The following is a 17,772-nucleotide window of genomic DNA, read 5'->3' as shown; positions in this document are numbered from 1 at the left end:
GAAGGGTGTCGTTACCGGAGGCCGAACTGTCACCGAGCGCAGCTGAGATCATGATGGATGTGAAGGCGCTCAGCTTGACTTAATATACAAACATCAACAAAAAGCACCTCCTTAGTGTCAGTTCATGCTATAGAGAAGTCTATATTTTAAAAGATTTTAAAGACATTGCATTAAACACATTTTTGTTTTTGGGGAACTGGACGTTGCACCACTCTGCACGTGAACATGTCAAGGTTTATCTGTCCCTTGAGTGTTTTGAAGTTGAACTCCCTCACTGAGTGTAAAATCACTACAGGAGAACAAAGTATACAATCAAAATCATCAGACATTTTGTCTCCATGACCCAATCACACACTTGAGAAGTAGATCAATACATGAATCTTACAGTAAAGCAATGAAACAAGGAGTAAAACTGAGGAGCCCTGTTGATAAAATGCACTGTGTCAGCAATGAAATGTGGAAAAATGTGCTATGCAATTTGCACAGAGGTTGCTCTTCTAGCCCACGTGCAAAATAGCAATGTCAAGAACAGATGTAAAAACCACGACTACGACCGTGCTGCTAACTGCATCCAATCCAATCAAATATGCCTTGTTGATGCTGGCATGTCTTGGCTCTGTCTGTTCTCAGGTCAGCTGTGGCTTTTAACAGGCTGTGCGTGGAATTAGTGAGATGGTGTTACTAAGGATCCACACAACATGCTGCATCAAAGTTTCAGTATGAATCACATGTTTAAGGTCAAATCTTGTTTTTGTCCCTCGCCGTATTTTCCTACCAATAGCTAACGGCCACATTTAAGGCCACACAGGACCACAACTGAGTCAGTTTTTTCATTTTTGGGACACTTGTGAGTGCTTTGGCAACACATTATGTACAGGACAGCTCAGGTTTAGTTTCCATGAGAACCTGCTGTATGATGTTAACTGAATTTTCCTGGGCCTGTTTCATGCTGGTGGACACTGCAGGATCAAAAGCAGTGATGTAGACAAACAAACAGTCAGAAGTAACACCCGATGCCCGTGTCCACATACCATCAACGGGCTCTTCCCTATATCGATCCACCAGGATGGTTTTGGTCAGCTGTCTCAGCCTGCACAATAACAGTATTTCCACACATGCCTCTGTGTGTTTCATTCTCACGGTCAGAGCATATCATGAGGAGGTCACAGCACTATGCAAAGACAGACAGAGAGAGACGGAGAGAGGGGAAAGAAGGCAAACCAACAGGTGGTTCAAACCCCTCGCATACACTTTCTCCATCTGTCGCTCACTATCTTTCTTCGCTCCATTCTTCCTTAATCTCCTATTTATGTTGTGCAGCATGCTCTCATCGTCCATGTCATGGTATTTCAAGTCTTCTTTCTGCCCAAATTCTTGAACTCATTTTGTCTTTCTGCCCCCCCTTCTTATCTCTAATCTTGCCTCATGTTACAACACACTGGCTGCAGAATACAACATTTCGGCCTATTTGCATTTAAATGTCAATTTAAATTGTGTGGGCTGCTGGCGACGCTGATACACTCAGCAGCTATGTGTGTGTGTGTGTGTGTGTGTGTGTGTGTCACAGATGAGGGGTGTGAGCTTTGGAAGGTGAATGCAGCTATTTTCTCCTCCACTTCTCCTCTAACCGATCATTAGATGTTTTCATTTCCACATGAGTTCTTGTCAGTTCTGTATCTGTGTGTGTGATCGAAAAAGCAGTTGATGTTGTTGGTGATGTCATGTTTTTGCATGCATGCGTGTGTGTGTGTGTGTGTGTGTGTGTGTGTGTGTGTCTCCACACCCCTGTTATCAGTCTGTGCCAGATATCCCTCGTCCCTCGGTTAGGAACTAAGAGTAAGAGAGAGCGAGAGAGAAGAGCGTGACAGAGAATGTGAGGAGTAAAGTGAGGTGGTGGTGAGGGTTTTGGATCTCTCAATAGTATCAAATATGTGTATGTGAAGTGAGTGTTCAGTCAAAAGTGACTTAAGCCATTTTGTAGACTGGATCCATCATCTCAAATGGAAGTATTTACAGATTTTCTTGTCTTCTGTGATGTTAAACAGAATGTAACTTTGGATTTGGCCTGTAAGACTTGACCATGTTATCTTATTTCAGATATATCAATACTACTGTACAATGGCTGGACGTGGGCCGAAATGAGACACAATCGCGGTATCTGTCGTCATATGCAATGTTTTTCCCAATATCGAATGTTAAACAGCTGTGTCATCCTTTACCTGACAGGAACTGCTCTGACTGTATCTTAATTTTTTTATTTCAATTTATTACAATGACAGACTTGCTGTTTGCAAATGTTGCATGTTTTTCTGCACAGGAAGAAGTAAAGAACTGAACAACACATCAGTCCTTTATCCTTTTGTACGACTAATCAACAAGAAATATAAATGAATAGAATAACCCCCCGGTGATAAAATTGTCTGTTTTGCTTCTCCTGTGTGAAAATATCGTAGCTGATTACCTAGTGATTTCAGCATAGAGAGCTAGCTTTAAGGGCATTTAGAAACAGTATCTCTATTACACAGCACTGATGAGTTCATTTTGACATTGTTAAATGTACTACTCAGTACACTTTGTCATAAAAAACACCCCAAAATAAAGAAATGTAAGGGATCTGTGTCATGGTCGATTGTTCTTTTATTATGTAACAACATCACCAGAAATCAACATCTGCTTCATTCATCCAATATCAGTAAGGCTCATATAAAGACGTCACCTTATACTCTTTGACACTGTGACATTTCATAAATAAATAAAATAATCATCATTTCTTGATCTTTATGTGTCTGTATTTAAAACCTCTGGGCCCCAGAGTGGTTAAGACTTGCAGTGACATCACTGAGACACAAACATGCACTGTGCCAGAGACCTCATAGATGTCACCAGGCCAATAGATTTATGTATCTGTGTGTGTGTGTGTGTGTGTGTGTGTGTGTGCAGCAGATGGATATAAATTCCTCTCTCCACTTTCCGAGGCATTATGAATGAATTAGCGAGGATTCCTGTCTCCTGAGATGCATACTAACCTCACCTCACACGCATACGAACTCAGCCTCCCCCTCCTGTCGAGTCAAGTTACTCAAGCATCTACAGAATAGCAATCACGTCTACTCGAGAAACGGACGGCTGCAATTGAACCGATCCAAGTGCGAACTGAGGGGAGCACAGCAGGGCCAGAGGGCCCCTAGGACCGAATGCAAGAGTGTGTTGTGTGTGTGTGTGTGTGTGTGTGTGTGTGTGTGAACACTGCATGGATCGATGTGTGGGAATGTACTGCTGCACTCACAGATGTGAGACACTCAAACTGAACATGTGAAGGGGTTGACAGTGGGAGAACTGGGCAGGAGAGAGAATAACAACACATGGATAGACCTGTGAAACAGCTCAGTTGTTACAACTGTGAGCTCGCTGGTCACAAGCACAGAAACTGCACACCTTTTGCAAAGCTCTCTTCACTGCTTTGAAGGACTTCTCAGTCAAACTATAAAGAGGTCTAGCAATGATGAATTTCTTTCTGCCTGCCTCTTAAGCTCTCTGTCTTTGTTTCTCTTCTTTTCTCTATCTGTCTCTTTCGTATTTGTTGGCGATGATGCTGAGTGGGCAGCGCATAGATCGATCCTCGGCCTGGCTGCAGCCGACCTACGCTCCACTGATATTCCCACATCAAACAACTGATACTTACAAGATGGGATTGAAAAAAACACCAATAAAGAAACAGAGCTAGTGTAATGTTGTAATGTTCACTGATGCTATTTGTTGGGAAAGGCCCCCAAATCCAAAAGCTCGAGAAACTGACCAAATAGGAGTGTTAATGGTTTTGAAAAGGGGATTTTAAATATCATTCCCAGATGACTGAAAGTTGGCAGGCCTGTTTTCCTATATTCTGACCCAGTAAGGGCCATACAAAAGTAGTGCAATCTATAAATAATGCTGAAGATTTGGGTCAAGCTTCTCGGTTACAAGCTTTAAAATTTGTGGACGGGAGGCATTCAGTAAAGAAATGTTACAACTTCACAATATGTATAATTATGGTTTGGGGGGACAATAATAAACTTTATTTGAGGATGACTTTTCCATGGCACAGAAAGCCCAAGAAATGTAGGAATGTAAAGTTGTATACATTTGTTTTAGATCAACGAGGTAACAAAATCAGTCTGTATTATTTGAGTGCAGGTACATGTCTACACAAAAAAGTGTATGATGGAGCCGGTCAGACCATGCACTGCTTCAAGAGTAATGAGTGAAACCTGAAAATCAGTTCTAATCAACTGAAAACCAAAGCAAAGAGATTGTAATGTTTTAATCTAGCTGTCTCTATTTTCTCTAAATCTCTAAAGTGAAAACTTCTGTACAATCAAAAACTGGATTAGGGTGAAATATCAGGCTTTTCTTCAATGCACTGGAGGAAGCTATTACACACCCAATTCAGGTTGTTCCTGATTTGACGCATAAATTAAGTGGTGTGTCATTGGCATAAAAATGAAAAGAAATGTGGAGAGTCTGTAACATTTTGCCCGGTGCAAGATTATATACAAGAGAGGGGGACCTAGGACGGAGCCTTGAGGAACTCCATGGTTAGGAGGCGCTATACTGTGAAAGGTAGGAGACGAACCAGCAGCAGTGTCGACAGCTCATAGCTTGTCTCTTAGATGACAAATCAAGATATTATGATTACAAGGTCATTTACAGTTTATATGATGGAGATAGGAAAGCACGGGGAATCACAATTTGTTCACAATTCGATGCCATCAGTAAAAAAAACAAACAAAAAAAACCCTGCTTCATTACCAACTGCTAACGTAAGCATTGCTTTATGGGACAAACATCAGCAACCTGTGCTTCTAACCTGCCAGTCTGCACTGTCACAAGTGGAGTGGTACCAACTGACAGCTAACAGCAGAGAGTTCTCATAACCCTCGATTTGAAGTTTTTTTCAATATGAAAACTGTCAGATTGGAGGGCCATGCTCACCCTACCGCTCTATCTCAACAAGGATCCGGACACCCTGCCTCTAGACAAGAACTTGCAAAAAAAGAGAGGGGTATGGGTGAGGGCTGTACTGGGATTGGGCCAAAGACTTGATCTGCTGTCCAAGTAAAAGAATTATATTTGTTGTTGTCTAACTATGTCCACAGAGAGACAGTCAGGTCATCATCTTCTGGTTTAACAAGGGCAGCGTTTGAATATATTATCAGCTCTGCATGCAGAGATAATACATGGAGACACACAGCTGTGCTCACACTCACACACACTCTCTCACACACACATTTAATACAATGCACTCGATTGTTCATGTCCCTCCTACATTAACTTACTAATTCAAACCTTTCTGTTCCTTAATCCCCCAGACACACACACGCCCTCCTTCCCCAGTTGTGACCCTTCTGCGTCCTGCAGGCCGCGCTTTTACCCCAGGAATTTGGTTTACTCTCCCTCCAACACACACACACACGCACAGAATCCAGACCCCTGCGTCTTGATGTAACGCTGCTGGTATTTAAAAGGGGGGGTGGGGGGTTTTCTCTTGAACGCTGGCTCCAGATGTTGGTAGAGGATTACTGACTCACTTTAACCAAGGTTCAGTCACTATAAAAACAAATCTATGCAAAAACTCGTATTTCGCCTGATATTCCGAGAAAAGGCCTAAATATTCTTTTTGTGTAAAATGGGAAACTTTTGTCCGTTGATGACAGGTTAAATAAATGTTAACCAAATGAAATGCCTTCTGTCTGCCAAAAGGAAACACTTGACATTGTTTCCATGCTCCCACATCATCCTCGATTGTACAGCTACTGTTCTGCAAGCACAACCTCAAACGCCTCGTTTTCACAAAGCAACAAGGAACGAGCTCAGATATGCGCAACCCGGAGGGAGGCAGAAATGGAGCGCAGATGATCGCACGGGCCGAGGCGCTGACTACCTCCAGACGACTCCTGTGCTGTGTGACGTTACATTAGAGCTGACAGGGGACATCTTTTTCCTATTATCCAGGGCAAAATGAGAAACTGAGTTGGGAACAGGACAAGGAGGAGATGTCAGGGAGCCTGGCCTGAGCCATCATCTCGTTTCGTGCCATTAGAAATTAATGGCCAGAGATGATTGTTCCGCAAACCAGAGCAACAGTGAAAAGATAATGTTCACAATGAAGAAATTACTGCGGTTCACCTCGTCATGACAGTCAACATCTTCACGACATCTGCAAGAGACGGAGGACGAACTGAGACAGAGATGAGAGATGATGTCTCCTGCAGCTGTGGGTCTATTTAGAGCTGAATGTCAGCGTAAAGAGCTGCGTCTCAGACACGCGCCTGATGCAGCACGTTCACAGCGTTCATGACTGCTACAGAACGTCTCGTATTTCTCCTGTTTACTGTCAGCAAAGACATCTCTTCTGTTGCTCCCTCTCACAGGTCACGAATGCTACTATTTGTGTTTATTTAAGCCTGACCACCGCCCCCCGGACCTCCAGCCCCGACCCTGAAAAACTGGGCGCTCCGTCCATGTCGTTCTCACGCAGATCTCTTTCACTCAAATTCTACAAAGATGCACATGCGTGAGTGTTCTGTAGTTCTCTGGCGGGAGGATTTAGTGAAAACCGTTCTCTCTTGCGCACTTCATCTCCATGTTTGACTTGTTTAGTCCCAGCGGGTGTTTAGCTGGAAATCAGTTTGTTAAGGTTTCACTGCCTGTGACACACGTGTGTCCTCCCATAGCCGAGCGCAAATGTGCACATAAACCGGTGGTGTGAGCGCACAACACAATATATCATGAACCTTTATACGTCACACACAGCTGTATCACATTCTTGACTGTGCAACGACACACAGAGACCACCTCCACAAACACACACCCCTCCCCTCTCTGTAACTGGTTTAACAGATGTGTGCTCTGTGTGCTCTATAGGGAACAGATGATAACAGGACTCTGCACATCCTACACACGATGCAGTGAAGTTTATTAGAACACAAAGTTCTGTTCACAGCTGGGCTACCGCAACTGATTCATGCTGTTCTCTGTCTTACATTTACATTTCAGGGCATTTAGCAGATGCTTTTGTCCAAAGCGACGTACAGTGATTCATACACTCATACACTGATGGCGGTGGCTGCCGTGCAAGGTGCTGACCAGCTCATCAGGAGCAGTTATCTTGCCCAAGGACACTTCGATGCGCGGGCCAGGGGAATCGAACCAGTGGCCTTCAAATGGGATGCTGGCTCTACCCCTGAGCCACAGCTGCCCTGACTTGAGCCTTATCATGAGCTCCGAAGGAAAGTTTAAGAAAAGGTCAAACTCATAATGGACATGGTGTCCTGTGCCCTTTCCTCTTTGTCTCTCTTCACCTTTCTCTCACACTTCACATCAATGTTTCACCTTACCAGAATTTTCCACACGTGTCTTTCCAGCGCACTGATCCTGATGCTGGCTGTTACCATAGCAACGACTTTCCGTGTACTTCCTAACAAGCCCGGCGTTACACCGAGCAGGAGTGCGGCGGGACTGGAAAGAACAACAACAAAAGACCACAATGTGTGTGTGTGTGTGTGTGTGTGTGTGTGCATACAGTGGAGGTCTCACCACCAACCGAGAGGGAAAATTCAGGCCGGGGGGAGGCTGGAGAGGAGAGAACCAGAGACAGTATCTCTCTCAAAATGTGACCACTTCCATAAAACAAGCCAGGAACATGTCTGTCCCTATGCGGCTGTAACTTTCAGTCCATCTGCAAGGCACAATATCTGTGTTACGTGTTGACACATAACCTGTTTTCCTCCTCATGTGTTGACAAGACGTTCAGTTGACATGCAGTAAATGGGCAGCGAGCACGTGCAAAAAAGACGCAGGGATGCAAATTCTGCTCACAATGAAGGGAAAACTGTTCGTTTGGCTGAGATATACAGCCGTTTTGTCACAGATCCTTTTAATGTGTAATTTTGTTACATGACTAATATTTCCTCTCATGATTCATCTGCTGTTCACAATCATTCGCCTGTAAGACATCAGCAAATGTTGAAAAATGCCCGTCACAATATTTTAGAATCAACCGATGTCATCATTGTTTCTCCCGGCAATGGTCCAAAATCCAAAGATGTTCAATTTATTAAAATGCAAGAGAGAGAGAAAATCAGTTTTCACTACTAAAAACAAAACAGAAAGAACATTTTTTTTTCCCCAGGTAAGTTTTTTGTGCTTGTCTGTCATCGAGTTAAAAAAAGCCTCCGGTGAGAAAGTGACACCTGACACTTTATCTTGAGCTTCCCTTGTAATGACACACCCACCACATGAACCACCTCAGTGCATGTGTGTGTGCTAAGGAGACAGAGCCCTGACACCTCAGGTGCGTGTCGAGGTAAGAGGATACATATCAAACCGGCATCATAATGTTCCTGTCCTTGAGACGTCTCTGCCTTTCTCCCAGGGAGCAGGCACAGACAGACCTGAGCATCACTCATCGTTTTTTTTTTTTTTTTTTTCCTGTTTAATGTGTTTGATGCAGTCAGCTGGCTACCAATGTGCCTCCACGGAAATGACTGAGCGAGAAAATTGTTTGAGAGATGACAGTTAAGAGAGAGACTGCTGCTGAGCTCATGTCTCAATTTGACACAATTACTACTTTCTTGTCAGAGAAAGCCGGACTGAAAGCAGGATGAAATGTCTTCAAATGATCTAGGTGCTGTATCGCAGGCAACTGGACTTGTTTCAGTTTCTTGTAGACGTTTCACCTCTCATCCAAGAGGCCCCTTCAGTTGTTTTCAGGGAGAAAGTGCACTGATCTATGTGCTGTTTTGTCTTTTGTTTTTTTCCGCCAGCAACTCGCATGTTAAAAATGTTAAAACCCAGAGAGGTCTGTGATTTTACTCAGCGCGAGTGCATTCTATTTGGTTGCCTGTCACTAGTATATATCCCGCTTGTCCCCTCTCTCAGATAAAACATCAGAGAGGGAGGAGGGAGGTCGGTGGACGGGACTCAACGTAACGGGCATAAAACTTTAAAGCATTACCTCCTCCGTGAACATTTCTAAGCCACTTAAGATTTTCATCAGCAATGGCTGCGGTTTAACGATGAAGACAACAACTCCCATGATCCCACTGCTTCACGACATAGAATTATGTCTTTTGGTTTTGTTTTGATTCAAAGTCCCCCGGGCGGCAGGGATGACATACAGTGCATTTAAGAATACAAAAGGCTGACTACATTTTTTTGAGCGTGGGTCAAAATAAGCTACAGTGTCGACCTCTGAGCCTTCAGACCCAACTGCAACAACAAAACAGCTTTTAGCTACACACAAGCCCCCCTTCCCTTGCCAGGCTTAAATCAGGTTGTGTAATTTACTGTCGGTCACGGTCAACATTAACAGTCCTATTAAGGCCTGAAAATTGAATTTCTAACAGCCTAACATGACTCAACTGTAATCCTGTTGTGCCGGAGACCTCGGTGAAGAAATTAGCAAAATAAAGAAAAATGGCTTTTGTCGACGGTGTGTAGTTTGTTATGTTGAGTTAGAAATGCAGTAGGAGAATGGACAACGGAGAGCATGAGGGCACAATGTTTCTCTACGAACTGTGTATTGCGAGCAGGCCCAAGAGGGTACACAGACACACACACACACACACACACACACACACACACACACACACACACACACACACACACACACACACAGAGGCAAACAAAAAGAAACCTGGGGGATGAGTGGTCATAAAACTGAGTGAAACTACAGGCAGTGTCATGTAACCTGGGGAACTCACACACAAACACACAAGACCCTGAATGGAGTTATTTACTGCGCAAATGTGCAAGTGATTACAGTTGCAGAGAAGGTTAATGTGTACATGTCTCTAACTGTGACCCCGTGGTGCTGATGGTTGTGTGTGTGGAGCGTCTCTGCTGTGCGTCCTTCAGGGCCTTACGCTGCAATCTGTAGCTGCAGAGATTCCTGCTGCTTCCACAGCGAGGAGAGGGGAAAGAAAACAAACTGCAAAACTTCCTCAAGTTTTGCTGACACTATTTGGCATTCGGTTCCACCGCCGTATTTCTAACGTCTTCATATTCCCTGTGTAGCAGCGTTTTGACACTGTGGGCCCTCCGACAAGACTGAGACGACTGACAACTGAATTACAGCAAACGGGGCCCATTTAAAGTAGGCTGAATTAGCTATTAACAGCACCTGTTTGAAATGTACACATGGATATACAAAACAACTATCGCTATAATACTTTGATTTGGAAGAAAATGTGGCAAGTCTAAGGCAAGTTCTGGAGTTACAAGAAGCATCTTTTCTATTATTTCGACGTGTGTTTATGGACTTTTTAACGGTGCATGTCACCTTAAATCGAAACATTTTTGTACCATGTCTGTGTGTCCAGATTTGAGTTGCAGCTCAGCGGTGTAGTCTGCATCATGATGCGAACTGCAGTAACCATATGCCTCCATGAGCTCCATGACCTGTGTGTCTCAACTGCTGCTGTTGCTCCAACTCCTGAACGTGTTGACAAGCGGACCAAACTGCAACTAAATAACTGTCCCTTTCACTTAAGGCAGCATATTTGCTTCAGAATGTTTCCCTGAAGAGGCACGTCTCACAGTTGGAAACCCTTTGCTCTGAAATCAAATTCAATTTTCAAATCCAATCTGCTCAAAGCGAAATGTAATGGAAGCACTGCAAAATGAAGCAGTATGACCCGTGATGTGCTTCCCAGTTAATCCTATTGCTCATCAGCCTGGCGGTCGGATGTTGACAGTTTTTTTTTATTCTTTTACAAACTATTGGAGACATATAGCTCACAGAGATGCACATACACACCCATACTGGCATATGAACAAGCATAGCCAAGTCCTACATCCCCCCCCGCTGACTCCACACTCCCCCCACTGCGGGGGGCCCACTTCCTGAAACTCCATCCAACAAATCTTCAAAGTTGTTATTGGCTGTTCTCATTCCTGGGTTTCCTTCAGTCCAAATGCTGTCTGCTCTCCGTCTCTCCATCTCTCCCCCATTCCTTTTCTACTGCTTTTTCTAGAGAACAAAAATGTGAGAAGTAATGTGCTGCGCTCAGCAGTCTCACTCTCCTACTGATCAGAATGAGCAAAACGAAACATTTCACAGCAAACTTAGTTGTCTTTTCCAGCTGTGAAAGACAGACGGACACAAGGACGAGGAACTTGGATGAATTTTTCGTCCTGGAGCAACAATTGGTCACTTGGTGATTGGCGGTATCAGCGTGGGTCAGTCTGTTTCCCCCTCTGCTTTTTGTCCTGATTACACTGTATTGATTGCCAAAGCTCCTTGCCAGCCACATGGACGAATGACTACTTCACACCAGACTTAATGCTGTATCAGCGTGCAGTGTCAAAAACTGAGTCTGCATATCTGCAGTAATGCTTCCTTTGAGACCTAACAGAAAGACAGAGACATCCAACTCTTTGCAGACGATCAAAGTACCAGTCCGGTGTTAGAGGACGGTTGCAATGTCCTAGTTCGAACAGGAGGTAAGTTATGGTCAAATCAATGTTCCTACAGCAGCTCATACATTGTCCTCAAATTTTCCTGCTTTTGCACTGCTAATGCCTTTTGGCTCATCCTGCTAAACCTTCTTTCCATTCTTTCATTAGAGTCATTAAAGTCAGAGAGAAACGAGAGACCTCTAAGCATTTCCTGAGCCTCAGCGGGGCCAATCTGACCCCTCCGAGCCCCGGGATTACTCTCCACAGGTCACAAAAGCGAGAGCCGAAACAAAGACACACACACATTAGGATTTTAACTGATTGGCCCTGTCACTACCCTTTAGGAACAGTGCCTAAGTGCCGCTCGCATATTGGCAGGACAAAGCTAAGTGAAAACACATGTTGTGTAAATGCAGAAAGCAGAAGCGGAGCGGCCTCGTCTCGCTGCGAGGGACCATGTGAAACCAAAGCTGATCAGATCGCTGCGTTCCAGGAGAGACAGAGCCGGGCGGAAACACATCCTGTTTTCCATGTCGACATGGAATAATCAAACAGCGAATTAAAAAAAAAACAAAAAACAAAAATGCATCGAGTGACCACTGAGATCTGGGCAACCAGCTGTGACAAAGAGCATGTGTAAATAAACACAGGAAGATGAGATGTGAATGACCTGAAAAAAAAAAAAAAACCCTCTGGAACATCATTTCACAATAAGCGTAACATCTGTAATAGAAAAGCGTTTATTCATCTAGCTTTTACGATTTCTGCGGACTTCCTGTTCTGCAGAGTCACTGCGTTGTCCATCGCCAGATTCCTAACATCTGACGCCTCCGTCCCTCTGACCTCTCTGGCCCTCTTTGACCCCTAAATCAACATCTGGAATGCTTTCAGCTAGCCATGTTCTTCCCTCGGGAGACAGACAGACAGACAGACAGACACACACACACACACACACACACACACACACACACACACACACACGCACACACACACACATTTAGAGACGGACACACATGCATGAAAGGCTGCAGAGCAGGATGGAAACTTGCATGATATCTACTAATCTAATCTGAAGCTTGTAAAGCAGCAAGAAAACAAGTCCGGGGTGAAAGCATGACTCTGAGCTGAGAGGAGTCTGTTCAAAGGGTTGACTCACCACAATCTGTTGGCTAATACGTTGAGTATTTTTAACTCTTGTGTTTGGGACTTGACAGGTCTCTAAGAATGCTTTGTTTACTGCAAGCGTCTGAGAAAGCTTGTGTTGTTAGGCTAAAGCCGGTTACTCCTTCTCATCTCGATGTCTCACACTGAGCTAACTTCATATTACCAACAGTTCAGTTCAGTTTCAACAAGACGTAACCTCAAGTCTTAACAGGATGGTTAGACATTTTGAAAAAAATGAGGCTGAGACGACTGATGGCACTTTTATGCTAAATATGTAGCTACAGCCAGCCGCCAGTTAGCTTAGCTTAGCACAACGACTATAAACAGGGGAACAGCGAGATTGGCGGTTCTAAAGTTTGAAAGAAATCCATCTACTAGCACCTGGACAGGACTCCAGATGGTGACTGCAAACGCCAAGCCAAGAAATCTTCCCACACAAGCCACTACAAAACCACAGCGTATCATTTTTAAAGTTTGATTTTTGTAATGTTAAAAAAAACAAGATGTAAAGTCTTTATTATCTTTAGGGGTGCTCGCTTTACTGGCTGCTGCAGCTTCATATTTACTGTGCAGACGAGAGGGAATCCATGTAACATACATTTATGACAGGTACTAGTTGTTTGAGACGGGGCAGCCAAGTCGCTATGATAAAACGCCACATGGAGCATACTGACATTTCTGCGATACATTTCCAATCACATTTACCTCACTTGGTCAAGGATGGTCGCTGTGTGACAGCTGACAAGACAGAGACCACAGTTCAAGATGGCGTTCCACCATTTGGAATAGTCACTAGTGAATATTTTAAGAGGACATCGGGAGATTTCATGGCCATTTTTGTTAGTGGCAAAAGCAAGTAAGAAAAATTTTTTACCTGACTCTAACCAAGTGGTTTTTGTGCCTAAACCTGGCCAGACCGTGAACACAATGTTGTCAAGTTGAAATATTGAACATAATAGATCAGTACTTCTTGCAAAAAGCATTACAGAAAGCCAAACTAGATGTAAGCCCACACTGTTCAAACTAGTTGTTGTTAGAATATACCAGGGTGCACAGTCCTCACAGTACGAAGAAAATGATAAAAGATCATGATGGTAACACAGCTGATGTTACTCTTGATCACACGTGTGCTGTCCGGGTCGGGGGCCAGCTTACCTTCTTCGCAGCCTTAGAAGGTGACCTCCTGGTGGGCTTCTGCACCTGGCCGCTCAGTGTGACCGGCTGCTTGGACACCGAGCCATTCTCCCGCTTCTTGCTGGGGGAGGATGGGACTGAGGACGGGGGAGGGGAGGGGGAGGACGGAGGCCTGGCCCCGATGACGGCCATCTCCTCCGTGGCTGTGAGGCGCAGGCTGCGCAGGCTTTCGTGCGTCTCTTGGTCCACCACCAGCAGCCGGGTCTCATTGTCCAAGGCTTTGATCCGCTGCACCACCTGAAGGACGGGATAGGATGGTGTGACACTCGGCTGTGATTTAATGGTCTGTGTGATTACATACCTGTCAATGAGCAAGAAAGACTAGTCCAGACGCATCAGAGAGAGCGTGACGCGGTTAACCAGCTTTCCTAGAATTAGAGTCATTTTTAACACATTCATGGTTTTCTCAGACATGTGATGGATGTGACACCGATCGATGTTGATGCTGCACAATATAACCTGAAAGCTTTGAAATGTGGAAGTCTGTTGCTTCACTTAACATCTCCTGAACTGACAGAAAACTAGACGCCTTTGGTCCTGCTGTCAGACGAAACAGACATTCGATGAAATGATGAGGTGATAGTAAACTGTGATGGTACTCGTCACCGCTTTCATCTAAATGCGCATAATCAAGGATATAATCACACCTTATAAGATGATCGTTAGATGGAGGTGAGTGAGAGTAGAAACACAGCTCTCTCTCTCTGTCTGTCTGTCTCAACATGATGGGCAGAGTAGAAGTTTTTTTTCAGATGGGGCCTCTCACAGTTCAGACGCTGGTATGCATCATTATCTGACAACACAAGGCACGAAGCAGGGATGTGATGCCCTCTGCCCTTTGAGTTAACCAGGATCAAAGACACCACGGCAGAGGAAACTCAATAATCAACAGGTTTGTTCTTTTTTTTTTTTCTCTCTCTCTCTCTGAGCAGAAACCTGATGTACACAAAGGTTGTCTGTGCTGATGCTCCTCAGCGTCTGTGAGCTTGGGAACCTGATGATCTGAGCCTGCTGTCTCAGAGTGACACGAAACCACATGCAAACAGAGGTAGAGACAGTTCATCAGTGGTGTATTTTACACCGGCTGAATTATATTTAGAGAGCTCTTGGCATTTTGAGGACAGAACGTGTAAACATTCACCAGGGGAGTCTCTGATTGTCACAAGGAGAGAAGTGGATTTCTGGAACAGTCTCCTCAGCCCGCCTCAAGTCCTTTATCAGCAAGAGGAGGCTCTGTAGGTTTGTCACATGAAATTACTCATGTGGTATCAACTATAGCAAAAGGCTTTTTTATTTTATTTTATTTTATTTTCTAAATCAAAGTGGTCTCATGTGGGCAAACTGTCAGGGCAAAGTTTCCAAGGCATCATGCCAGGAGGAAGGTGGCCACACTGTGTCAGGACGCACCAGACGGTGTGACCTGTTGATACACTCTTCGTCCTGCAAGGTACAAGCACGCATGTGAATGCGCGTCTACTTGCCTGGTGGTGTGTCTCCTTCTCCACGTTAGCGCCGTTCACTGCCACCACACGGTCCCCAGCGCGCAGCCCCGACGCTTCTGCAGGGGAGCCGGGCTCCACTTTGCGGATGAACTGTCCGCTCTTCCCTTTCTCTCCATGCAAGTGAAATCCATACCCGGTCTCCCCTTTTACCATGAGACAAAGCCGCGGTTTCAGCTCGCTGGTCATTTCCACCCGTCGTTTTTTTTTTTTTTTTTTTAAAAACCTCCTTGCAGTGTTCGGTCCAAGTGTGATTGATCAGAAGATGAGAGTTTAGGAGAGCGGGCGCAGGGCTAAACTTCCACAGAGCGAAAACATATCTGCCCGATGCGCACGCTTTCCCCCATGTTAGAGAAACACTCAGAACGCGACGGAAACAGCTCCAGATGCACTTCAGGAAAAGAAATCCCACGCTAGAAAATACGTGCAACGGAGGGCAGCAAAGTAAAAGTTTGGGAAAACGGTGATGCGACCAGTCCTCCAGATCGTGTGTCTTGTGTCGCGCACTGCTGGCGACTCCAAAAACTGATCCCTGGCAGCGCGCACAGACTTCAACAGCGCCTCATCGCAGATACCGCAGGCGTGTTCCGAATGATGCACAGGGCTCACCTCTCCTCGAAACCTTAATCCATAACAACTGTGCGGTGGATATGCACGCAGTTATACTGTAGTTTGCGCAGGGTTAGCGGTTTGCGCGCAATAGCACCACCTCCCTCCGGTCAGGCTACCTGTTTGTTTCTGTGAGCAAACTGAAATATTCAGGGCACAGACGGAGGATCCACAGCGGTTCAACACTGCCCCTGGGCGGGAGGAAAGGGTTTGTAAAAAAAATGTCCTAAACACTAAAGAAGACGGTACCAAAGCAAATACGCACCACGTGTCATATACTGTCATATATATCCTACTGCATGTTGTCCTTTATTATTATCAATCCTTTATTATTATTATTATTATTATTATTATTATTATTATTATTATCTCTCAGCTGCATGGAATTAGTTCATGATCCTATAGTGACATCGGTTTAAACCTTTCTGAACCTTTAGACCCTGAGATGACTGCCTGGTGATCTGCAGACAGGATGGAGGATTTGACCAAATCAAAATTAATTGACACTAATTAAATTTTTAATTAGGGTTATTAACTCCTTGTCCGGAGACAAGTGCTTATTATGTTAGATGCGCTACTCACCGTTAACTGGCGGAGTTCATCCTCAGCGGGTCGTAACAACCTTTAATTGATCATTGATCATTCCTTGATTTCAGGCAGCGTTGCTGTTCACCACTGTGACCACTAGAGGGCAGTGACCACCTGTGATTAGTTAACTATCAAGGCACTTCTATTTTGAAAATATGTACATTTCGTGTGTAGTGGCAAATATAAACAGGGTCATGATCATGCATATACATTGATTTGAGAATACACCTTGCAGTTCTGTGTTAACAGGGAATTTGAGCCTGATGAAAGACCAAGGTCTGATGCTCCCTTTATAATAAAGGCTAGAGTGGGGGAGCAGCAGGTGCAGCTACAGCTCACTCAAGGCCACAGATAGGGGCCTGGGTGAGACACTTTGTAGGCCTTAAGGAAGTCAGACAAAAATGAGAATAGTAAGATGACAGTCTCGCGTGATCATGATGAGGGGGGTGGTCCAGGAGGGCACTGGTGACCTTGACCTCGAGTATAAAAGAGGGTGATCGGGGGAGATTTCTCAGTTGCCCCGGGGTACCTCATGGATTTATAACTTCTTCTCTTGGAATAAACACCTTTTTGGACTGAAGACTTGCTGCCTCGCCTCTGATTTGGACTTAGTCTCTGAGCGGTCTTGTCTCTAATTTGGACTTAGTCTCTGAGCTGTCTTGCCTCTGGTTTTGGACTTAGTCTCAGAGCCGTTTCTCCTCAGATTTGGACTTTAACTTTTGAGCGGAGTCACAGAGTCAGATAGTGGAATAATTGGACGGATAAGGAAGGTAGTCTCCCACTACACGTGCTAGTACATTACTTAAAGATGACAACGTCTTGATAGCTGACTTAAGTGTATTTAATTTAGTAATTTAATGAAATAAAATATAATTTATTTCTAACATTTTGTAAATGGATGGATACAAATGGTGGATAAAACTGTTCACGACATCAGTATCAGCGTGTTTGCAAATAGTCTACCTTAATAAAACATTGCTGCTAACTAATAATAGTAATAATAATAATGATAATAATGATAATAATGATAATAATAATAATAATAATAATAATAATAATAATAATGGTATTAGTAATTTTGTGATTACTTCTGTCCACTTTTTGTATTTCTTTTGAAAGCATTCACATGAGCTCTTTGTTTGCTATCATTTCCACCTTGATGCTCAGATAAGCAGCACAGGTTTCCATGAAAACAACTCATTGTTAACAGAGTGATTTCAGCCATATTTCGTTTACACTAACTGCCATTTCTTTTAATATTTGGTCTCGTTTTGTTTTG

General features: G+C 44.2%; 1 protein-coding gene across 1 annotated transcript in view; it reads right to left on the bottom strand.

The window, feature by feature from the left end:
- The window catches only part of LOC119013496 (Na(+)/H(+) exchange regulatory cofactor NHE-RF2), a 33,023-nt gene extending 16,997 nt beyond the window's left edge, over nucleotides 1-16,026 (bottom strand). Inside the window, exons 1-2 of the mRNA XM_037088075.1 lie at nucleotides 15,279-16,026; nucleotides 13,759-14,034 (exon numbers count right to left, since the gene is read on the bottom strand). Coding sequence (XP_036943970.1) covers nucleotides 13,759-14,034; nucleotides 15,279-15,485 — 483 coding nt within the window. The 5' untranslated portion in view covers nucleotides 15,486-16,026. The remainder of the gene's footprint in view (nucleotides 1-13,758; nucleotides 14,035-15,278) is intronic.
- Nucleotides 16,027-17,772: the final 1,746 nt, after the last annotated feature.

This window comes from Acanthopagrus latus, chromosome 23, assembly GCF_904848185.1.
Source record: "Acanthopagrus latus isolate v.2019 chromosome 23, fAcaLat1.1, whole genome shotgun sequence".
In the NCBI taxonomy this organism is placed as follows: domain Eukaryota; kingdom Metazoa; phylum Chordata; class Actinopteri; order Spariformes; family Sparidae; genus Acanthopagrus; species Acanthopagrus latus.
The sequence above is the reverse complement of the archived record's forward strand: the minus strand, read 5'-3'. Positions and strand labels throughout refer to the sequence as shown.